Source organism: Hippoglossus hippoglossus, chromosome 6 (genome assembly GCF_009819705.1).
Source record: "Hippoglossus hippoglossus isolate fHipHip1 chromosome 6, fHipHip1.pri, whole genome shotgun sequence".
Taxonomy (NCBI): domain Eukaryota; kingdom Metazoa; phylum Chordata; class Actinopteri; order Pleuronectiformes; family Pleuronectidae; genus Hippoglossus; species Hippoglossus hippoglossus.
In genome coordinates, this window is record NC_047156.1 from 24398282 (window position 1) to 24423425 (window position 25144).

General features: G+C 39.4%; 1 protein-coding gene across 1 annotated transcript; it reads left to right on the top strand.

Moving 5' to 3' along the window:
* Window positions 1–1151: 1151 nt before the first annotated feature.
* Window positions 1152–24959, top strand: cdhr5b (cadherin-related family member 5b). The gene is made up of 15 exons (XM_034588200.1): window positions 1152–1221; window positions 12225–12394; window positions 12509–12565; window positions 13289–13378; window positions 13600–13689; window positions 13820–13924; window positions 14613–14798; window positions 16004–16094; window positions 16170–16267; window positions 17075–17257; window positions 17928–18038; window positions 18133–18199; window positions 20257–20664; window positions 22315–22487; window positions 23761–24959. The coding sequence occupies exons 1-15, from the start codon at window positions 1152–1154 to the stop codon at window positions 24232–24234; spliced, it is 2373 nt and encodes a 790-aa protein (XP_034444091.1). The 3' UTR covers window positions 24235–24959.
* The last annotated feature ends 185 nt before the right edge of the window (window positions 24960–25144 follow it).

Below are 25144 nucleotides of genomic sequence, written 5' to 3' on the forward strand. Positions count from 1 at the left end.
ACGAACCTCTTTCTAACTCTGACTTGATTCTGTATGTCGATGGGTCCGCCTCACGTGACCCTGTCTCTGGTACTAACTGTGTTGGTTTTTCTGTTTGTTCAGATAACGAAGTTCTCCTCTCGAGTTCTCTTCCTCATCACCTCTCAGCACAGGCAGCAGAGCTCATCGCACTCATGGAAGCATGCAAATTGGCTACTGGTAAAACACTCACAGTCTACACTGACTCCAGATATGCGTTCGGTGTAACTCATGATTTTGGCGCCCTTTGGCAACACAGAAACTTCCTCACATCTTCTGGTAAAAAGATAGCACACCACGGTCTCATCACAGATCTTCTGTCTGCCATTTTGCATTGTTAAGAGACATTATTCCACGATGGGGAATTCCTAGCAGAATTTCCAGTGACAATGGCAGACACTTCGTAAACGAAGCTGTCAAACAACTCGGTTCTCATCTAACTATGGATGTGAAAACACACTGTGCATATCATCCAGCCAGTGGTGGAGCTGTGGAACAAGAGAACGGCACACTCAAAACTAAACTTGCAAAGTGCTGTGAAGGCACAGGTCTTGCATCGACAAAAGTCCTGCCTCTGGTGCTGATGTACATGAGGATGAGAAAATGAACCCCACATTGGTGTGGATCCTCCGTCTTCTCCGCTTCCATCCACAGACTTGTGTGATCATGATATGTTGTCCTATTGCTCTAACCTGACTTCTTCTCTTTCAGCACCCGTGCTTGTTGTGTAACCTCTGCAGAGCTTACTATTATAAAGACTCAAAGGCAACTCCAGTCTGAGAATTTCATTATTTCAAATCTCAAGATGAATTTCCATCACACTATCTTTTAATGAAATATTGAAGACCCCCAGTTTTTGACTTTTCCTAAAATTGTGTTGTGTTTCGATCCTATTGTTAAATATAGTCAAGATAAATCCACATTAAAAACACAGGCATTTATACCTATAACAGCCACTGGGTAAAATTTCCCCCTATACAAAAATAAGATATAAAATGAATCTATAATCTCTGTCTCTCAAGGTGGCAGGCACAGAGGGCCCGTTGCAGTATCTTATAACATGCTGCATTTTGCTGCCATCAATGCTTGCTGTACCGGAGCTGCATGCGTGACAACGTCCCTAGAAGAGATTCATGCTTCAGCTGGCCCAAGAGCTGGATGGCACCGCGCGTGTCCCTGTCTCTGAGGAGAAGGACCTGCATGGTGAAGGCACAATGCAAACAAAATAAAACCTTCGCCAAGTGCCTGAAGTGCAGGAAAGCGGTCCGTGGAAAGTGTGAAGGCAAGGTGCTGAATGTCTGTTCTGAGTGTGTTTGAGGGACACGTAGCCATAATCGATGTTCCAATGTAGCCTTTTCACAATTCATGTGTAAAAAAAAAAAAAAAGAATGATTAATCAATTATCAATTATCAATCAAGTATCTGTTTTTTTTTTAGAGACACGTAGCATATAATCAATGTTCAAATGTTCAAATATAGCCTTTTTCGTTCATTGTGTGTAAATAATCAATTATCAATTAACTAAAAATGTTTGTTTTGTCCAGTTTATTGTTTTTAGGCTTTTTTGCCTTTTTGGTTGTTGCTTGGGACACCTGAACGCACCGTGGTCTCTGTCAGGGCTGGATTCTGCAGATCATTTGCTTGAGGCCAGACTCTGGTCAACACACATAAAACTAATAAACATTCACATTGCAGAAATGAATGAGCTCTTTCTCTGTGGAGCTTAGGGGCAAACATTAACAGGACCCTCAAAGCTGCTGTAGTCAACATTTGATATAATGGATACTGTTCAGCAGCAAACAGCAGATACAGTTAGATGGTGAACATAGCAAAGCATTTAGCAGCTAAAGAGCAACATTTTCCTCAGGAGATGGTGGAAACCAAAAACAGAGCTAAAAGCAAATTCATCAGGTGGGCACAAACAGTACTCCAAACAAACATTTGCATCGCTCTGTAACTGCAAATGTTCACAGCAACAACTTTAAAGATGGTTGATATCATTGGGTAGTCTGCCCCCAAAGGGTAAATGGTCTGTATTTGTATAGCGCTTTTCTAGTCTTGATTAACTTTACTTACATTTATGGGGGAAACTCCACTCTGTCTTTAAGAATTACATAATGCTATCATATCAATATCTTTCCACTCTGCATTTGCAAGAGCACAAAATAAAATATACCAGTGGCATTCCTTGAAAAAAAAAATATATATCAATAGGCCTACTAATCCACAGAAAACCTTCTACACACATTCCAATGTCATCATAGTGTCTGGTTTACCCACCCTCCTTGTTAATGGCATACAGTATCTGCCCATGGTGGCTTTCTGCATATCCCTCTGGATGTCATCTCCTTCGACGTCCTGTAAACACAAACACACACTGTAGTTTATATTGACTCAATCCCACCGTCCTGCTGTAAATACTCACTACAGCATCATGTGGATTCACTACAGCATCATGTAGATTCCATAACAAATGCAAATTGTTTGTTTAATCAAACCTATAGTGAAAAGCTGTTCCAGGAAATGAAAAGAGCATTATTACAAAATGAAATGTATATATTTATGCTGTTTTTAAATAATTATATCTTCAGTAGGAACCAATGAACTTGGGACTGAGAGCCACAAGTCAGAAATGTTTGCGAGTAGAGCTTAATCATATTAAAATATGATCTGGATTCACACCAATTGGAAAGATTTTGCTGCATTTTAAACGGAGACTACAGCTGCATCACAACAAGTGCTCCTACCTTCTTCCTGTAGTGGAAAATAAATAAGTGTGGTTGAAACCTATTTTGTAGTTGAAAAGTAACTTTTTGTATACCTGTCTGAGACTTTTATGACCTGAACTGTTTGTGACCTGAAACTTATATGACCTGTCTAATACCTTTATGACCTTTCTATTACTTATTGACTGTCCAAGAACTTAATTTGCGTCTGCTTTATCTTCAAAGGAAACATATGCAAATCAGTTTCCTGTGTCTTAATTCCTGTCTCAGACAAACAGCCTTAGTTCTCCTATATAAGATCCTTGTATTTGACTGTTCTCCATCAACACTCTGAGATCCCTGTGACTCTCTGTGTTGATCCTTTCTGCAGAATAAAACTATTAAAGTACACAAAAAAACAAATTTGGTGTTCCAGCCTCTTGTATTTTCAGATTTCCATCACATTCCTCAACCAATGACAGCAGAATCCGGCAGTGAGAGAAAACCTACAGACATTCTGTTTTTGTGTCGGAGCCCCACCTCGATGTTAGTGTTAACTGCACTAAGTGTGTGACACCCTGTACCTGACACGCACTGTTATTGTTGTCCACGATTACAGTGCAGTGTAAAAAAGCCCTGCTGCCCTTAAGGTTGACACCTCTTGTCCTGACTGATTCTGGTCGCTAAACGTGTAGTTTGTGTAAATACAGAGGCTGCATTTTGTCTACAGTTAATGCTAATGTTTTTGGTGGCTAATAACTTTTTGAGAGCAGTGGTTTAGCATGGCAAAACTTCTGAAGCAGCAGTGAAGGGAGTGGTGTTTTTCTTTGTCAATTATCTTTCTTTGTTCTCCAGAATCAGTAAGTCCACCTTTAACCAACCATTACCATTAACCAACTGAATAGCAACATGTCCACATGCTGTGAGGTCCAGTCTGGTGAACATCTGTAGTTCTCAGGCGGGGAGTTCCAGGGGGCTCTGAGTGCAAAAGTCTGGTCCCCTTTAGTTTTGAGCGAGGACTTAAGAACTACCTTGATCTTCATATGGTACAGGACCGGTACATTTAAGTGTATTTGGCAATTTGTAGTTATATGTACCTCTTGCAAGATTCCCAGATGTTTTGCAAGCGTTTGTCCCAAAACACCTCCCCTCATCTGGAATAGGGACGTCAGGTGGGGTAAACCGCGCCATGAACGTTTTCGAGAGGGACTGTTGTGATCTGCTGGAATTCAGCATTTATCTGACACACACACACAACATGAATAACTGCTGTGAAGTAATAAATTATTGCAAGAAATGTATTTGTTTCGAATTTATTGTCATCTTGTGTATGTTTAAGTCTTCACAGTTACAAACTGTGGGAAAATGTTCTTTTCTCTGACACATGGATCACTGTTTCTTTGTCTAAAATCATTCATCAGTCCAAGTCTCATGTTTTCTTGGCTTCATCTGTTTGCAAGCAGTGAGTGAAGGAAAAAATTTGACTTCAGCCTTTTTAGGTTTGTTTACATTTTTGGCTGGGAGGCATTCGTCCCGAGATTTGTTTTTCAAAGCTTCTGGACAGCCAATGGCTCGCATCTTTCTCCTGTAATTAGCCATTTTGTATTTTTGGCTAATCATCCAGCCAAGGTAACCAGTGGCAGTTGGTTCCTTCAAACAGGTGAATTTTTTGATTTTTACGTGATTTACTAAGTGGATTACAAATCTCAAAAATGTCAACATACAAATTCAATAACACTTGCAACTCACCTCCTGGTAAAAAAAAAAGATTAATCCTTGAAAAACAAACCTTCTAGACATGACTCATGTTTCACCTCTTCTCCTCTACCCTCAGATATGAGATTATTCTCTAATGCTTTGTTAACAATGTGTCACAGCTCCTCTGTGTTCCCCAGTTTCTCTCTCCCTTCCCTTCTCTCTCTCTCCTCTGCAGGTGTGTGTATCCCCCCTGATGACTACATATGTTCAATGGCAGATTTAATTTGTATTGCCATTAGCCAGAACAAAAGATCCAAAACCGCTACTAACAAGAAGCTAGAACATGAAGAAAGTGTCTGTGTACTAGTTCTTTTTTAAACATTATGAAAACAGCTCTTCTCTATGAATTATATAATGACAAAGTCCCGCTTCTTGTCCCCCTGTGTCGTTTGTCCAGAAGTGCTTTGAAATAGTTAATGGCTACCATTTCGTTTTAAGTATCACTGACAACGAGCTCCAGTCTGTGTGCACAGCAGTTGCCATCCTATAATGTGGGGGTACAACCCCTTTAGCCTGCTCATGACCCCACTTTTACAGCCAAACATCACTGACTCACCATCACATGTAACACCAACAAGGCACTTGGTGAAAAAGTCCTCATTTAGATCTACCCTCTTTAATGCAGACAGCAAACTTTGCACAATGCCAGCAGAACATTTTTAATTGTTTAATCCAAGTCTACAAGAAGATTGTCTCCATTGCTTATAGCGGAAATCTCACATCCAGTGAAAGAAGCCTCTTCGTTTAGACCACTTGACCGTCTAACATCCGCACATTGCTTTATCATCATGTATTTCAGAAGAGATGTGCTGCTGAATATTGTAACATGCAATATTCAAATGCAGAATGTCCACACGATTTATCTGCTGTCAATCAATCTCAAAATAATAACTTTATTTGTTTAGCACTTATCTAAACAAGGTTACAAAGTACTTCACCATAAATCCATGGCAACAAGATGAATGAACTCAAATTAAAGGTATTCAATTCTGTTAAATTTTAAGGGCCACTTCATAACTTAATAAGGTCATGACCTTAAAATGTATAGAGAAACGCAACAGTTCCCACAATTAGCAGTGCTTTGGCGACTGTGGAAAGAAAAGGCTCCCTCATTAACTGAGAGAAACCTCTAGCAGAACCAGACTCAGTGTGGGCGGCCATCTGCCTCGACCGGTTGCGGTGAGCGGAGAAAAATGGGGAAGAGAAAAGAGGTTGGTGGAAAAGAGGGGAGAGAAGAGAGAGAGAGATGAGAGAGACCAGGAACAATTGTGTTACCATTACATTTCAGCTCTGTCAGACTGGTTGTTATAATTGTGGTGGGGGCACCGAGTGGGTTAATTAGGTTTGCACAACACTGCCACCAGGGGTGCGCTGGCAGGTGGCTATAGTTTCAACGTCCTTCTCTGAACACTCATCAATTACACAAGTTCTTACTGATAACAGGCAGTAAATGTAGTGTGCGTGCCACAGAACAGGAGCCTGGCAGGGTAGAGAGTCACTTCAGCCACATACCTGTATAACCAGCAGAGGGTGAGGCTAAAGGTTCTGACTGGCCACTGGCTTTTATGGCAGTGCTATGAAAGCCATGTGCTCAGTAGATCATCAGACATCATTACCTATATGCCTTTTTTTAAACTAAACTCCTACTCTCATAGGCAGCAGAGTCACACTTAAGAAAATTACATAAAATGTGGTTGCATAAAAGTAAGATCAAATGAAATAAAGAAGTTAAAACCAGAATTACAAATCGCTAATTCTTTCCTATAAAAATATGTTTTGAGCAGTGATTTAAAGGTAGTAGTTAATGAGTTGGCGAGTGTTACGCGATGTGTGATATGAGACCTACGGTTTGTTTTAGTTCAAATATGAGCAGCAGCATTTTGAACAAACTGCAAACGAGTTACTTAGGTTTGACTAAGGCCTGTATGAAGGGCGTTGCGATGGTACAGATGCTTTTCTAAGTCAGGTAGCGATAGAACTGATTTAATTTTGGAAATATTTTGTAGATGGAAGTACTAGGATTTAATGATTTCATTAACTTGTGTTTTAAAATTCAGTTGGGAATCGAATATGACACCTAGATTTTTAGCTGTTGTTTTAATATTGCTTGCCAGGGGACTGAGAAATGATAGGAGTTTGCCTGCTAGTTGATCGGAACCCTGTATGCGGGCCTGTGCCTCTTAGCTTCCTTGTGTTCCCCTTACCTGTCTCTTTACTACAGCAATGTGTTCCTTGGTTCGACCATGTTCCATCTTTGTCTGAAAGGCCCTCTGCTGTTGCCTCACATCTGAGGCAGTAGAGCTAATGGTGCCTGTCACAGATTCTTTGGCTATAGCTTCATGCCCATAGCTTTCTCAGGACCAAGTTAACCTGACGTAAACTTGTTCCGCCTATATGATGAACAAGTCCCTTTCTCTTTGCATAACAATCCTATTATCACCAGTAGAGGTGAAATGGAATTTTCATGTGAATGCCGGACTCTAAATGGGAGAAAATAATTCCTTCGGGTGGGAGATGGCCGGTTGGTCAAGCATATGTGCAGTTGCCAGGTCCCGGCTCTTGGGACCTTAAAGCACCATTCAAGCGACAGCTTTTAAAGTTGGTAGAGAAGAAGAAGACGGAAGGGAGGCACATAACAAACCTAATAAAGCACCTTACTGCTTGTGTGATCCCCATGGGGAGACAATTGATGACGGGTTTGAATCTAGAGTATGAAACTGAAACTGTTATTTATTGTTAAATAATTGTAGATAGGTTAGGTTTTATTTGTTATGTGATTTTGTTATTTAAATTTGTTAAGAGTTTTGCATTTATTTACATTTGTAGGATACTTGAAGTAGTAACTTGTAGGAAACTGCTAATATGTTAGATTTGAACTTCCAATTGGTCTTGCAATAAAAAAGCTGTTCTTATTATTGACTATTGCTTTGTGCTTTTTAATTAATTAATTAATTTAGCAGTAATAAGCTACCAAGCTCCTCTCCTGTGGAATCATCTCCTACTTTCAGTTCAGGAGGCAGACACCCTCTCTATGTTTAAGAGTAGGCTTAAAAGCTTTCTTTTTGAAAAAAGCTTAGTTAGAACTGGTTCAGGTTTGTCTTGGACCTGCTCTTAGCTATGCTGCTATAGGTCTAGAATGTCGGGGAACACATGACACACGGATCTTCTCTTTCAAGCTTCTCCTTCCTCTTCTCCCTCCTTATCACATTAAAGAAATGAATGTCTCATCAATACATGTTACTGACTTGACTTCTTCCTCTGAGTCCCTTTGCCTTATCGTCCGCAGATCCAGGGCCGCGGCAGTGGCCACACCGTGGATTATAATAGTGAATCGCGAATCAGAGATCGTGATCGTAATGGCGGATCCTGTATCATGCTGGCTGATCGTGATAGTAATGGCAGATCCTGTATCATGTTGGCATCTGATAGTGGTGGTAGACCATGATCGAGGTGGCAGCTGATGGTGGCAGCTGATGGTGGATCCTGAATCATGACGATGGAATCCACACTGAATCATGACGATGGATTGTGGATTATAGTGGCATCCGATCGTGATATGGTGGATCCTGATCGTGGTGGCTGCTGATCGTGGACTATGATTACAAATAGACTGCTTGATATACAATATGTCTACACAGATATTGTACTATTACTGACAATATTTCCTCAATTCATTTACTTTCCATTATGCTAAAAAAATATTTTTCTGTTGTCTGCCATTACATGTGACATCTATTGCATTTCTGTCCGTCCTGGGAGAGGGATCCCTCCTCACATGTGGCTCTCTCTGAGGTTTCTACGTTCTTTTCCCGAGTTTTTCCTTACTCTTGTTTAGGGTTAAGGGCAGAGGATGTCACACCTTGTTAAAGCCCTATGAGACAAATTGTGATTTGTGAATTATGGGCTATACAAATAAAATTTGATTCATTGAAATAATAACCGAAAAAAGCCAAACAATACCCAACCCTACTCTCTGATGCATTTCACTCATTCTGAGATGCTTTCTAGTTCACCACACTTACGAGGAGTGGTTATCTGAGTTACTGAGTTCCTTTCTGTATATATGTGTTGTGTTTCTTGCCAGACATAAATATGAATCAGTACACAACCTCAGAAAATTATTTGGTTAGATGATAGAAAATTGAATGCTATCATCTCTCTCTTTATAATTTTTAAACATGATATATAAAACCAATCAAATGAAAGTTAAAAAAATTGCCTACAAACGATCCTATACGACTTCCCAGCAGATTGTTTGTTGTGGTTTTATGACGGGGAAAAGTCCACAGCAGTCATAAATCCGAGCAGATAAGCAGAGGACAGAGACGGGGGAAGATTAGTTCAGACAGGACGGACGGAGACATGGCCGTTGTTCAGCCACATTTAACTGTGAGGACGTCCTTCATCTTAATACTTCTGAGCCTGCTCCAAATGTCCAGCGGGAACTGTGAGTACTGAACTCAGCTGCTTGAGTTTGTTTTATCAGACTGATGGTGTCACTTGACAAACTATAATGGGCTCAATAACCATCTGCTAACAAGCACTTCTGGTACAGTTGTATAACTACTCACACTGTGTAAATATAGATATAAAAAAAGCAGAGAAGGAAATATGGATATGGAGGACAAAAGGGAGAGGAGTGTTGATGTTCAATATGGAAGTGCAAATTTTGATTATTTATCTGATCTATGGATTTATTTAATCACTTTCATCACAGAGAGAGGCTTTTGTTAGCCTCACAGGTAACACCCTACTTTAAGTCTCCCTATTTGGCAATTACAAGTATATGTAGGTTTAATAAAGAAACACAGAATAATGCGCTTTTAAGCGGATAAAAATGGGGCTTAGCCTCAAGTGCTGTGACGTCACCTGTAGCGAGAACCAGCCACCGAAGGTGATTGTGAGTTTTATGATGACTCCCAGTCAGCACTAACTGCTATGTTGTAACTATAGTTTCATATTAACTTACTACCTAATAGTGTGTGGGGCTACATTTGTACGGACACCAGAACTGAAATACTTCAGTAACACTGAACACGAGCCTGTGATTTACAGTGTAATTATGTCACATGAATCAACTGATAAAGTAAACCCTGATTCTTCCTGTTTTCTATAATGAAAGAGCTGTGAAATCCAACAAGACAATGGTGTAAATATCCAGCATTTTAGTGGAAAAGAGAGATTCAATTCTAATTTTTGTATTTTATAAATACTCAACACTGAGGCACACTGCCACACAAAATTTAAGTTGGGGGAAAATGGTTGTTATTCATTGTTATTCTGTACAAATAATAAAGTTACTAGGGAAAATATGCCTGAGTAGGCAAAAGCTGTTCGGGAAGACAACGGTTTAAAAATGTAATATATCATCAAAATAAATCCGCCTTCATATTGCTGTGTCATAAACACCCTCCATGTTACATTGGATTGTTTAATTTGTGTTTCCTCTCACTTAGCCCAACTCCTAGCCAAATGTTGATCTTCATACCTCTGAACCAGTGGTCACCAACCTTTTCGAGCCCAAGATCACTTTTTAATTCCAAACGTAAGCCGAGAGCTACCACCCTTTTATCTTCCAAAAAAACCACTTAGGAGGGTCATATTTATTATTTTTTGCAATTTCTGTTAAAGGCTGAATGTACAAGAAATAAATATACACAAAGAGAGGCAGTTGTGCAACTTTTTCTATTCAATGACAATATTCAAATTAATATCAATTCATATTTACAATGCAAAATATGTAGCTTCTCAGTTCCACAACATGTTCTGCAGAGGAGCTGCTACTGCAGCACAATGTTTTTACATATAGGCTTTGATTTGAATATGGCCACAAATATGATTATTGCCTTGTATGAAAGAAGTCCCTTGTACTCAAATAAATACCAGTACTACACAGTATGAAGCCGTGCATCTTTCCGCTCCTGCAAATATTTCACAATAAAAAAACCTTTTTAAACAAGGGAATGGATATCATTAACAAACTCTGGAGTGCTTTTATTTTGAAAAGGCTTACAGAAAGTGTTGCAACCATTTGTTTGTGACATAAATTCATCAGATAAGCATTAAAACTCAGGTGAAAGATCATCTTCTCTGTTTATTCTGCTGTGAACCACAATGTTAATCTGTTTATGACACAAATGTATTTACAACACTTTCCGAACACGTTTCAAAGTAAAAGCACTCCAGCGTTTCACCTTCTGAATCCACTCATTTGTTCCAACGGGGCTTTGTTTGTTATCGACAGACCGAAAGATGCGCATCTTCATACCGTAGAGTCCTGACATCTAGTCTCGTACATAATCCGACTTGTATTGAAGGAAATGCAGGAGATAAACCAGCAGCTCAGACGCCAGTAGCGGACACAGCGCGTGTGAAAAACAGACAACGGACACACAGACAACCGACACACAGCTGATCTGCGGCGCGACTACAGACAGTGAGTCCAGAGAGTTCGGGGACAGACAGTGAAGACTGTGAGATCGACCGGTAGATCGCGATCGACGGGTTGGCGACCACTGTTCCACATTGTGCCGCTTTGCCGTCGCAACAGTTGCCCCGCAAATGAGACACACACATTTTTCTTTCACTGTCGTAAAAAATAACTCTTCCTCCCAATCATTATGAAAATAGTATGTTTTCTTTCGCTTCTCTGCCATGTTTTCTTTAGTTTGGGGGTAAAAACCACATCTAGCTCGCCATCGTTGCTGCTCCCGCTAGCTTGTCTCAGCATAGAGTGAGATGGCGGTTTGACTTTTTTTTTTATTTCAAATTTCAGTTTTTCTTTTTTTTCTTCATTTTTTTCTTTTTTTTTCTTTTTCTATTTTTAATTTAGAGCATGCCTTGCGGGCGACTCGCGGGGTCCCTGCGGGCGACCAGGTGCCCACGGGCACCGTGTTGGCTACCCCTGCTCTGAACAATAGTTCTGGTTTTACCTCCACTAGCACAACATGGATATTCTCTTTTCTAGAAGACAATATCCAATTTCTCAGAAGATGGCAGTGATATGTATTGGACTTTTGAGACATAAATAATGTTTGTTGCTATGCAGAGGAGAAACAGAGCAGAACAGAGGTTTTCATGAATTATTGGGCAAATATTGACAGTATAGTTTGAAGGTGTAAAACTGGCGTCAACTTGACTTTTCCCTCTCAGATCATGTTTTTCTTCCCTTCATACAGTCTCCCTCTGTGGTTGGATTTAGGGATCAGAGGTATTGTTAGCTGCCGTATAATTATGGTATATGGAATATGGTGAGGGTCAGTTAAGGTTGAGTATTGCAGAAAAACAAAAATCTTTATTATACTATTATACTTATTCTTATAAAAAAAAGTGTCAGGAAAACGTTTTGCTAAATTCCTAAACAGTCAGTTTCTGTCACAAACAACCGGTCGCTCCAACAGAGATTCTCATCTTAAGTGAACAAAGCCTAAAATCACACCTTTGGCAAATCTGCGTGTAAGTTACTTGAAAGGTGCACTCAATTTTTCCTAAACAGCAAGTCACTGAGACTTTTAAAACAGTTTCCAAAGCACTTATTCCACCAGTACTGATGCTGGGATATGTAATGTTGCTTCAGTACATGTAGGTCTGGTCCAAGTGTTTAATACTGTCGAGTTTTGGGTTGTTATTCTGATCCATGGACTGGATAAGCATCCATTTTGTAATCTGCTTTTGGAGAAGAAAGAAACTTTCCTGGCCTTTACTTAATGTTATGACAGCTACGTTGTGCTTCTCTCCCAACAGTCTGTTCTGCTCCTATACCTGTGCAATTTGCAGAAAACAACAAAGTGGATGATGTTGTGACAACGATAACTGTGCAACCAGGGGTCACCCTGGCGCTCACGCCCCCCTCCAACAACCTATTCAAGCTCAGAGGAAACCAGCTGTTAGCTGCAATGGTGTTTGACTATGAGGTACTGCAGATCATGACTAAAAGTGCCAACAAGTTCCAAACCCATACCTCTGTTTACATCCTAAAACCTGTGAAAGACACTGACTCTTAAGCATGAAGCTTGTTTTGTTTGCAGACTGAGAAAAGACAAACAGCACGGATCACCTGCACTGTGACAGCTTCAGGCATTGAGGTAAAACTCCATATACTCTACACATGTTAAAGCAACAATATGTACGTTTTACTGAGCACAGCGCCCTCTGCAGCCACAGGTGGTGATAAACCTCTGCGATGCTTATCAGTGAAGACCCATGATAAGAGCAGGTTTGTTAATTCACCCTGACCATCACTTGACAGGCATACAGCCAGAGGGGAACATCCTGAATGGACCTGGTTGTCTTTTATTACAGAAAAAAATCATGGCTATCATGAATACATCAAGTATTCCTTAGATGGCTTTTTGTAATGAATGGGCAGAAAACGGCTGAAAGGCCACATGTTCCCCACCACTGTATATGTTCTTGAAAAACTTGTAGAGGTGCTTGAGGAGAATCCCCTGGGATGTAGAGTTCATGGCGGTTGCCCAGGTTCTAGAGGTTCAGGAGAGTAGGTTCTTTAGGGGGTTTTGTATGGAGGATTTGTGCAGATGCTTGAGGAGAGTATACAGTTTTTTTTAAAAGGAGTTTGAGGAACCTGTACAGGTCTTTCATAAAACTATGATAGTGTGAGAGGACGTCCTCTTTGTGCCTGTAGCAATTTGCAGGTTTTAGCAAATGTTAGAGGTTCTTAATGATGTTTTGGGGTTTTTGTTTTTTCCCACAATGCTGCACAGGTTAAACAAACAAAAACATGTGATATTATTTCACAGATTCAGGCTATTGATGCAGTTTAAAATGAATGTCTTTTTTTTTCTCAGGAAAAACTCGATATTTTGGTACTTCTGGAAAATGTGAATGATAACGCTCCAGTCTTTGACCAAAGCCTCTACCGAGTCAATGTCAGTGAGGTAAGAGTCTGATAATTGTTGTATAAAATTGTAGATTTGGGGTTTACTTGTATTTTCTCTGTTGTTTGGTTAATCCAGATTAAATTAAATGTCACACTATGTGTAGTTTTCTATCTTTATTTAAGAAAAGCAACATATTATTATTACTTACGTAAAATTATTAAAGAAGGTTTTTCAACTTTTTAAAGAAGCAAGATATTTTCTGTCTGTTTTTATCCCAGATGTCCCCTGTAGGAACAACAGTTGGTCATTTTGCTGCCACAGACCTAGACCAACACAACGAGCTCTTCTACACTCTGACATCTGAATCTGTAAGACCTCGTGATTTTGTCTCGTAAAATTTGTTTTTAGGACATAGCTTAGCACAAAGACTGGAAGTAGGGGTAAGATGCTAGTTCAAGGTGCGTATCTGAACGTTTTTATTGTCCTATGTGATTTCAGCAAAACAGCTTTGAACTGAAGTCATCCACCACCCCAGACCTCGTCATCAAGTCGCCTCTCGACTATGATACAGTCAAAAATGAAAAATTGGTGTTGTGCGCTCAGGTGAGTCTTTTTCACTTCTGGTTCTAAACACAGATTTCTTTCTTCCATATAAATTGAATCAAATATTGCTCTCAGTGTTATTCTCAGGCAGATATATTCTCTTCAAAATCAGTAAAGACCTCAAATGAATATGGGGCATCAGTGGTTGAGCAGGCTGCAGGGTTCGGTCCCGAGCTCTTTCTATCTTACGTCCCTGTGAATGTGATATATTAGGACTGCCAGTAGGGAATTTCATTACATCTGGTACAATTCACTTGGACTCATTGATTAACTGATTAGATCTCGATGGTCAAAGGTCAATGTTTTTGGCCTCTTGAATGTGATATCTCAAGACTGTCTGAGATATCACACATTTGGACTCAAAGCTGAAGTGATTACATTTCAGTGCTTAAAGGTCACAGGGACCTCATATGAATTTAGAAAAAGAAATCTAGAAATAAGTAAACAGAAACTGCACTGGCTGGCGGAGGCATACAACCTCAGTGCAGTAATTATAGTTATTGTTTGAGTACAGACCCTTTTATAAACAGTGCAGAGTGAAGTAAGAAAACTTTGTGTTTATCCTTCCCGTTTTTTCTGCAAAGAAGATTATAAAGTCATAAAATGAAATTGAAAAAAAATATAATAAATGTATATATTTTTATATTGTCATGTAATAATCATATCTCCATCATTGTTTTTTTTTCAGGACACACCATTGACAACATCAGATAACAGAACCTCTTTCACTGCCACCACCACCATCATGGTCACCATCTTAGATGCGGACAACAGGCCACCGTGGTTCCAGCCATGCACCAAGCACGAGATAGGGGCAGCTGTGATCTGCCAGAGTGCTGGATACACTGGCAGTGTTATCATAAATGAACAAGAGGTGTGCATCCAAAAAATCCTGTGCAGATACTGAACCATATCCACAAGCTCCATGTTTGTGCTTTGCTGGACTGTCCTGTGGGCGACCACGTCTAAAGTCAAAGTGTTTCTACTTGTTCTAAATCTCCAAACTGGAGAACAAAGAAAAAAACCCATCCAGCCTTCTCCTGGTTTCTTCCCACTGTGACCCTGATGTATGGTGGCCCTGAAAGCTCATTGCACAGAAACACAAGAAAGCAATGACAAGCATCAGAGGGGCAATGCACGCCCCGTGCAAGTACTTTGTATACCCCAAAACAGGCAATGGTAACTTTTTAATAGTGTAATAATGATAGATTTTCTCACATTGTGAAAATTAATTGGTTAATCTAGATAACCTGTAGATCGTGTCTCTAATCTCATTGGTTGCTAAAGTATTACTACACAATACGTTGTCATTTTCTGACATGATGGTATCACTCCTATCATATAGTCATAATTATTTCTTAATCTATATAAGCTTTAGGTCATATTTATAATCCTATAGGATTCAGGAATACCTCAAAAAATCTGATTGTAAACTTAGAATGACTTAATTGTCTTTTAGACGTCTTCATGACGTCACTTATCATATGACATCATGTGATTTGGAATCATTTTCTCTCTAACCCAAAGGTTCCTTTGAATGTATGTATTTTTGTTGACCTTGACTTTGACCTTTGACTGATGAGCTACAAAGTTAATCAGGGTAATGCGTTAAAAAGTACCAGATGTTTTTAAAGAGACACAAAATACAGCTGGTGTGTTTTCTAATTTTAAGGCTAGATCCTTTTTTGTTTGTTTTTAAAACTACGAATTCACAGTGTCAGAAGTATGCTTAAACAGACAGTTTTAAAATTGTTCTGTGAAAATGCAAACATTTTTGAAAAAAGGATAAAAAGGAGTACAATGGTTGGGGTTCAGGGATGCTTCCCTTTGTACTCTTATCTCTCCGCCAATTTTCTTTTGTCAATGAGGCAAGTGCAATACATGATGGTATATATTGCTCAGTAAGTGACCATTGGTTCTACACTGCTTTTCAAGAAGCTTCTGAAAACAACTGATGTGAGACAATCTGACAAACACTATCTGGAGGGAAATGTGTCCTTAAGCCTCTAACTCTTTTTTCACAACTACCAACCCTCTGTTAGACACATGATGATGATGAGAGTGTTTTCTCCACTGCAGAACGGAGCATTACCACTGAAACCAGGACCACTCTATGCCATTGATGGAGACACCGGGATAAATGAGGAGATGAAATACTCATTTCTTAGTGGTGAGCATCTTGATTAAAACATACAGAATACATAACTTGTTGATTATTGGCAGCTCAGTGTTTTTTGTGTTTTAGGAAACGAAGAGAATCTGTTTGAGATCAACGCAAACACAGGGAACATCACCATGTTGAAGCCGGCCAAAGCTTTGGATACAATCAATCTGAGAGTGCTGGTAACAACTCAACTTTCACATGATTGTATCCAGTACATTCTGGACATGTTGTCTGTGTCTTGAATGTATGTCGATTTATATTTTCATCAGTCTCACATCTCTAGAGAGCAGTATGTTCAAACCCTTTTGAGGATTTACTTTGTAGATAATCAATAGGATGCATTATAAGTTTTTTTTCTCTTTACTGACCTTCTCTTTACTGACATACTGATTTCATGTTCAGATTTTGTAAGGCTCTTATTTTGTTACTGTGACATATTTCCTGCACTCCAGCTTCAGCTCCTCTCCTCCCGCTGACACCTAAGTTCCCATAAAATACAGAGGTGGGGGAAATAGGGCGCAATCTATTTCATTTTTTGGTTGCAAGCAAAAGTGTTCCTATCATTGTTGTGGAAAATCTTCTGGTCAATGGTCAACTCATCAGTGAAGAAAGAGTTCAGGAGCCCGTTGATGACTTATGCTGAAATATTTATTGAAGCTTGGCCAAGGAGAAAATCAGAATTCATCAATACAACAACTGTGCATGATGTCCTCTCATATTCTGAAGTCTCCTTTCCTGCAGTCACACTTTAAACCCTCACAGACATTTAGTCTATGGGTCTGCTAGTTCCTAAACAATCGTCTAGGGATTATATTTTGAAAGTTTTATTCTAAAAAGTAACTATATCTGCCAGAAAAATGTACTGCAGTAAAAATGTTTCCTTGAAGCAGACATATAAATTAACATAAAATAGATATACTCCAGAAAAGTACAAGTACCTAAATATTGTACTTAAGTACAACTGATGTTGTGTTTCTCTCTGCCAGGCTGCCCAGAGCAAGAACGGTAATCAGGTTGCCACCACCACTGTCAGTGTTCAGGTGAAGAGCCGCCACCCTCCAGAGTTTCAGAAGCCTCTGTACGAGGGGGTCGTCAGTTCAGTGGGCTCCATGGCCATGGACGGGGATAAGCCGCTGTACATCCACGCTACAGATGCAGACCACAATGGGGTAAAACAAGACTCCAGACTCAATAAAAGAAAAGAAAAAGCCAAACTAATCTAAAAAGTTTGAAGCTTCGCAGTGGTGAAAAAACTGATGCATCGGTAAAAGTAACGTAAACAACGAAGTGCTATGGAAAGAGACTAAGTAAAATAAAAATGACATACAGGATGTGTGACTTAAACCTTTGACTATCTGAGGAATCTGTCAACTACAACCTACTTCAAATGAATACATGGGACAAACATTTATCTCCATCATACTTCTAACATCATCTTTATTTATCTGAGGTTTGACTTCTGTTATCTTGTGGGATCCTGTCCCTCTGTAAATACGTAATGGCGCCTGACTGGAAAATTGGTGCCTAGAACTCCAAATATTCACAGAATATCTTTAAACAATCTTCTGGAGATGTGTTTGGATTTAGAAAAATGGCTTGAGTCATCCAGTTTGTGAAATAAGACAATTCTGGATCAAATTTAGATTTTTTTTAAGGTTTCTATCTTGTAATAGTCACTGTACATACATAGGTAGGTTGCGTTTTTTGTAGCCTGCGATACTAACTTTTCCAGGATTGCCAACCTTAGCTTTAAATGTATGAGTGGGGGGTTGATGGTTTGATGACCTTTGCGAGTGTACCTAATGTGCAGAACTAACCTTTTCATTTCGGTTCAAACAGAATCCAAATCCTAACATCGTGTACACCATTAATGGGAGCAGTGATTTCTCTATCATTAACGGCTATTTATTCATGACTAAGGATCTCCAAGCCACCACATTATCCCTACAAGTAAGTTCAAAATCTAATAAAGGTTAATGCAACTGAATGATTATTTTCTGGGTATTTTCTTATTAAGCACCTGTTTTCCTCTTTGTACGTCCAGGTGGTCGCAACAGACGAGTCAAACGATCAATTTGATACAGCTCAGCTCAATGTGCAGGTGAAATCAGGTAGGAAGCAAACCCTCAAAGACGACTCTAACAAATAACACAACTATGAGGTTTAATAGTAATTTAGCTGCATCTCAATCATATCACATATCATATCACAGTGATGGATCTAATATTTTCCTAAATCAGGGGCAAAAAAGTGGCCACAATTTAATCAGAGGAGCCAATTATATGTCCAACATCCAATGTGGATTCCTCATCAGTAATGTGTACATTACAGCACACATTCCTAAAGCCACACATCATTGAACATATTTTGAAAATGGTTCCTTGTTCAAGGACAATGTGGACTTCAAAAAAGCTTAGAAAATAAAAAATGTCACATCTATTGTTAGTATTGTTAGTAAGTGACAAGTTAATTAAAAAAAAAGACTGCTGACAGGACAGAGGCTCTTCAGGGGCTGATCAGATTTTATATAGGGCCAGTCCCCCCCTTGCCCTGACCCAGGATCTGCCCCTTCTCCAGTTGTTAGGAGTAAAGTGTTTGGCAGCACCTTTCTTTCCCGAAGAAACAAATGATTCATCAGGTGGATCCTTTACAGCCCAACCTATCCCAGAATTCATTGCGCTTCAGTGACGAACCATTTTTCAAAGAGGTAATGGTGCAGGCAAGCGACAAGACATCTGATGCCTGAGTATCATGTACTAAGTACATGAACATTAACTCAACCAAACAGCTAACTATACACGTGTAAAAAAGGACACAGCCACTGAATTGAGACCCAGTTAGTCTGTGCCTACTTACGCAGTTGCACAATGCTCATACACTATGCATGTCACACAAACAGAGGGTCTGTTCAGGCACAAAGTGAAAGTGTTTCTTCTGCAGAAAAGAGTTAATAGCCATTTTAAAGAGAATGGGAAACAGCGCTGTAATTTCTTTATTGTACGCTGCACCCAAAACACACCCATGATAAATTAAGAGACTGAGTAAAACCCTGTGAACCATATTTAGCGGTTCAAATGTAATGGTTCAAACTACCTCTGCCTACCATCCCCCCCTCTCCCTTCATCTCTGTTAGACATGTTGTACATTGTATAAATACTTTAAACATATATACCTCTCCATTTATGTTAGACATTGTCTTCTAATGTTGTTGATGTGCTCTGTTACACACAAAATCTATTGCACCTCTGTCTGTCCTGGGACTCTCTTGCAACTCTCTTTTTTTCCCTGTTGAAATGTTTTTTGTTAGTTTTTCCTCAGTCTTGCTGAAGGTTAAGGGCAGAGGATGTCTCACCTTGTTGAGCCCTATGAGGCAAATTGTGATTTGTTCATATGGGTGAAACAAATCAAATATCAGTGGTACAGTGGTTGGTACTGTCATTTAACAGCAAGTAGATTCCTGGTTTGAATGACCAGTGAATGACTGTTTGTCTCTGGCCCTGCGATATGCCAAGCTCAGGCGGAGAGATTCCTTTATTTATTTTTTTTCTTTAACATTTCAAGATGTAGTCGTTTTTCAACATTTCCGTTGATTTCTCACAGAATAATTCATGTACCTTGATGTCAATATGCCAAATGATATGAACTGCATTAGTTTAGTTTCTCTTTGCTCTTAATGTGTGCAAAGTTTTGAAAGAAAAGGTTGAATTCCTGCACACTGTCAGCACTAATTTTACTAGAGACAACATTTTGGTTGTAACACTTTAGGTGTCATCCAAAGGGAACCTATTGAACATACAGTATATAGCGTAGTTGATGTGTAATGTTTCATTATGAAGAAGCAGCCAGTCTTGTAGGCTTGAGTGTGTGGGATTCATCACTGTTGAATGTGTGCAGCCGTGAGTAAGTATACGTGTGGTAAAGTTGATATTTTATTCCTTTTTATGCATGCTTTGATCAATTATGGCTTGCAGGTTGAGCTGCCATCAAACAAAAACGTAGGCAATCCATTGGCTGCTCTTAGCCAGTTTCAGAAAAGTCCTCCATCAGTCAGGTTTGAGCAAATACAAATAAATCGAGGCGAAAATTCACATTTTCCATTTCCAGTCTGAAGCAGAAACCTGGGACAAAGGGTGAAACCACTAAGTTTCAAAGTGTGCTCTTCTCCCAGGTCTCACCACCACCAGTTTCCCTTTGAGCACCACAAACATTATGACCACAACGCCCATAGGGGAATCCACCACCTCCAGCAAGACCACTGAGGATGTTGTGTCCACCACCAAACCAAATGTGACCACTGACAGCAGCATCTCAACTACCATCCCCAGTACCAGTGCAAGCATAATCTCCACCACACACCCTAGTATTTCCACTGCCACCGAAGGCAGCGTTTCAACCACTAAAGCCAGTATGACCACTGAAGGAAGCGTTTCAACCACTAAAGCCAGTATGACCACTGAAGGAAGCGTTTCAACCACTAAAGCCAGTATGACCACTGAAGGAAGCGTTTCAACCACTAAAGCCAGTATGACCACTGAAGGAAGCGTCTCCACTGCCAGCACAGCTCATCCTCCCACAGGTGGTTACAGTAGCTTCTCCTTCAAATCAAATATTGTCCTTCTGGAGAAAATTGTACCTAGCAAGTTATCAGCCAGTAACAAATATCAACACATATGAAAGTTGTTCCAGGCAACCAAGACAGAGGATACAATAATCCACCTTAAAATTCATGTAAAGAAACAATGTTTTATTGACATTCAAAGCAACCACCTACAGAGATTTGTTATGCAATTATAGCAGTTAGTTTTGAAAAGGAGGAGGACATACCCCCCAAATAACTAAAAACCTCAAAATGGGTTTATTCCTAACTTTATCGAAAAGTGTGATCTTTTACTTTGAGTGCAGGACTTGATTTCACGTTCTGATTGTGTAATGCTCTTGCTCAAAATCCTGCGCATGCACTCAAAAAGCCCCTGCTTGTGCTCAAACTGTGAGCCTAGTCGCTTGGACAGATTTCCTGCACTCCAGCTTCAATTCTTTGCTTTGCCCTTACAATGCTTTTGTGGACGTCTCTTTCTGTCTGTCTTTCTCTCTTCTAATGCATGTGTGCTGTGGATAAGTTCGTTTTTTCAGATTGTCAATTTGTTTTGGTACATTTCGCACGTTATTTTTGAAAAGGTGTTTGATTTACAAAATGCTAGTAGAGCCGATCAAAGTGTTATCAGGAAATCATTCTGCTAAATGTGAGTAGTTATTAGCAAATCAACTGTCAGCTTTGTTCTTAGATGGCCAACTGTACCTTGAACACTACTACAGCAATGTTTGGTTAGTCTGTACCCTACAAATTACTTAGCTACTAGACTCACTGGAGTTAGCCATTCGCATCAACAAAACTATAATTATGAACACTTGAATAGTAACTAAACAATGTAGTAGTAGGACCACTTAAATAAAATAAAAAAATGATTTAGTAAATTTATGAGAATAAAGTCAGAAATTGTCATTTTAGAGGGAGAATATCAGAAGATCAGTCCGTCACCTGTGTTAAAATGAGAAGTGAGGAACTTCTTGTAGTAGTAAGTACAAGTTGGACAAATAAAAAAAAAAATCTATTTTCAAATTAGCTCCACATCATCATTTGTATCAGGACTTGTGTAAACTGTCTATCCTAAAGGATCTAGGAGTAAAACTCCGGCAAGCACGGATTCTCCTTGCTTGGATTCTACTTCGTTTCTTAAGAATATAATATTTGTTCTATTTTTCATTGAATCACTAATATTACAAAATATTTTCAAAATCTCAATTGGCTTTTTTCACTTTTTGGCAAACTACAAATACGAAACACAACAAAAGACGCAAACTTAGGCTGTTTATCCCAACAAAGGTGGGTATCCCACAAGTAATTACTCCAGATGAGGTGTTTTTCCTTTTTCTTCTATTTCACATCGATATTTCAGTTTACTTCTAGTCTGATCTTGTTCAAAGAGGTTAAATATCCAATCAGTTTGACCAAAGGATTTAATGTTTAAATCTCTTTCTTTGGAAAGTTTACAATCCCTCAACCTTTTTCCTGACTAATTATGGCTGTAAAATATAGTCCTGACTTGTCATTTGCTACTCTTTTAACAAGATGAAGATTGCAGTCACATTAAAGATGCATCACCAATGTGAGTTTCAGATATAAGCATTTTTCATTGACAACTTTATAAAGTGACATTTGTTCTTGCAGTTATCATAGTGAGCACAGGCAGCTATGGGCAGGAGGACATGATAGCCCTCGGTGTGACACTGGGTGTCCTGCTGCTTGTCTGTCTGGTGGTCATTGGTGTGCTCAGCCATCGCATGAGGAAAGGCAAAGCAGACTGGAAGAAGATCTACGAAGTCAGCGTGTTTCGAAGCTCTGTGAGTTCAAAGTTCATAATAAGGCTATGTACACGCAAAGAAACATGTTCCAAACTTCCAGACTCATCCCTGCTCGTGTTTAAAGATAATGTACAATTAAGAGATACATGTTGTAATTTGATCACAGCAAACTTTTGTATTTTTACCAGAGGTCAATAAAGAGACATACAGTATATCTAATTACCATTCCGGATTCAGTCGGCCTTCTTTTCTCTTGGACGATCTTTAGGACTAAATTTCTAAACGATTTCTTGACCTTTCCTTTAGCAGTCTCATCTTCACTGTGCTGCTAAGACTGCTAAGCTAAATCATCAGGATGTTGAACTTGACTTCACGAAGCCTCAAAACTACTCCACTAGAAATTGTCTTGAGTTGAGATTGTTTAGCCAAATCAGTTCAGCAGAGGAGCTGCTACTGCAGCACAATGTTTTTTCATAGGCTTTGCCTTGAAAATGGCAATTTATTCCCTTGTATAAGAGTAGTCCTGTGTACTCAGATAAATACCAGTACTATACAGTATGAAGCCGTGCATCATATTTCACATAAAACAAAACTTTTAAACAAAAGAATGGATTTGGTCAACAGAAATGCTGGGGTGCTTTTATTTTGAAACGCCTACAGAAAGTGTTGCAACCATTTATGTTTGTAACATAAATTCATCTGATTAACATTAAAACTCCGGTTAAAGATATTTTTCTCTGTTTATTCTACTGTCAATCACAATGTTTATCTGTCTATGACACAAACATACGTATTTCCAACACTTCCCGAACCCATTTCAAAGTAAAAGCACTCCAGCGTTTCAATTTCTGAATCCATTTATTTGCTCTAACTGGGCTTTTAATGTTATGGACAGACCGGAAGATGCACGTCTTCCTACCGTAGAGTCCTGACATTTAGTTTAGTACATAATCCAACATGTATTGAAGGAAATAAAGTAGATAAATCAGCAGCTCCGCCACCAGTAGCGGGCACAGAGCATCCGACACACAGCGCAACTGCAGTCAGTGAGTCCAGAGAGTGAGGGATCGACGGTAAAGACTGTCGATATCGACCAGTAGATCACGATCGACGGGTTGGCGACCACTGCCATAGAGGCTAATTCATTGTCTGATAATATATCCGATGAGCTCTGAGATTGGGATCAATCAATGTGGCTATGTCTCAGGTGGTTCTGCAGGTTGAACATGACTTTGGTGGTTTGTCCCAGATTTAAACTAGTTACCTTGTTCTTTAACTGTTTTCTCTCCCTGATTGTATTGTCCTTCCAAAGCTGGGTCAAAGTTCAGGTGGTCTGAAGAAGGGTGTCCAATACACCAATGAGGCCTTCCAGAACGATGAAGATGGAGGAAGCACAGGCTCTAGTGGCCCACAAGGGGGAGTGAGCACGGAGGCCATTGTTAGGTCTTCACTGCCACTGCACGCCCTCCTGCCAGATGATACCAATGAGGCGGGCTTAGACACGGCCGAAAATGAGAAGGTGAAACCCATCCTGACCAAGGAGAGGCGCATTGAGGAGGGATACAAGGCAGTTTGGTTTAAGGAGGACATCGACCCCAATGCCAAGGAGGAGGTGGTGATTATCCCAGACAGAAGAGAGGATGACAGTGATGAGGAAGACGAACCTGACAACAAAACCCCAAAAGTCAATTTTGATGAGACAGATCTGGACAGCGGACTTGGGGTAAAGATGGGGGATCGGCCAGATGACTCAGATGATGATGAAGCAATGACCTCAGATCTGTGAGAGGAGACGGATGACAGGGACGTAGCAGGAACCGCCTATAATAAAAATATGATGATTCATCAGCTGCTAACGCCCTTATCACTAATGACAGAGGACCATAGAAATAGAATCCGGACTGTAGACACCTTATGTGGCGAGATAAAGAAGCTTAGTAATGTCTCAGAGTTCTTAATTTATGTCTTAAGTTTCAAAGTAAATTGAACCTTATCCAGCCTTAATTTTTTTGTATAAATACTTAATTAATTGATGTAATGTAACCTGATAAAGATGCTATATAATTGTAATTGAGGAGTTTGAAGCAGTTGAAATCAATGTTTACCAGAGCTACCTGTTCACATGGGGGGAAGCTGTAAAAGGAAATGCTTGCGGAAAATCTGTGATTCTGGCTGTGTAGTGCTGATAAATGAATACATCATGTAAAGAATTAAAAAACTTCTCAGCTACAAACAGCAGGTGTTTAAAAAGAGAGACATATGATCTGCTTGTACTGTCTAGGACAATAAAACAATTTCTGCTGATACTGAAGACTATAAAACATTATAAAAGAAATAAACAGAACTTCTAGTACATAGTTCACAGCAGTTATCACAAATGTTTGTCAGAGGTCTCACTCAAATACACATCTTGAACTTAAAGAACACAAAACTAATGTAAATAAGTGTTTATGTTTGGCCCGAAACATTGTATAGTAATAATTTTAAAAAAATAAACTGATGAAAAATGTGGTTTGAATTTCATGATTTGTAAGTTTTTGCGTTGAGTTGTTAATAACTGCTTTGTTTGATGCTGAGCAAAATTATCAATACAAAAAGGTAATACTGAATAATCATCAGAATACTATAATTAAGAAAGGACAACCTCCAGAGGGTGACACCAAAAGGCTGAAGCAGGTACTGCACAAAAACAACAT

Coding starts and splice junctions, on each gene's coding strand:
- cdhr5b (XM_034588200.1), top strand. CDS start 1,152: ATGCTTCAGCTGGCCCAAGAGCTGGATGGCACCGCGCGTGTCCCTGTC. Junction 16,268..17,074: donor CAATCAATCTGAGAGTGCTG/GTAACAACTCAA, acceptor TCTCTCTGCCAG/GCTGCCCAGAGCAAGAACGG. Junction 18,200..20,256: donor CAATGTGCAGGTGAAATCAG/GTAGGAAGCAAA, acceptor CTCTTCTCCCAG/GTCTCACCACCACCAGTTTC.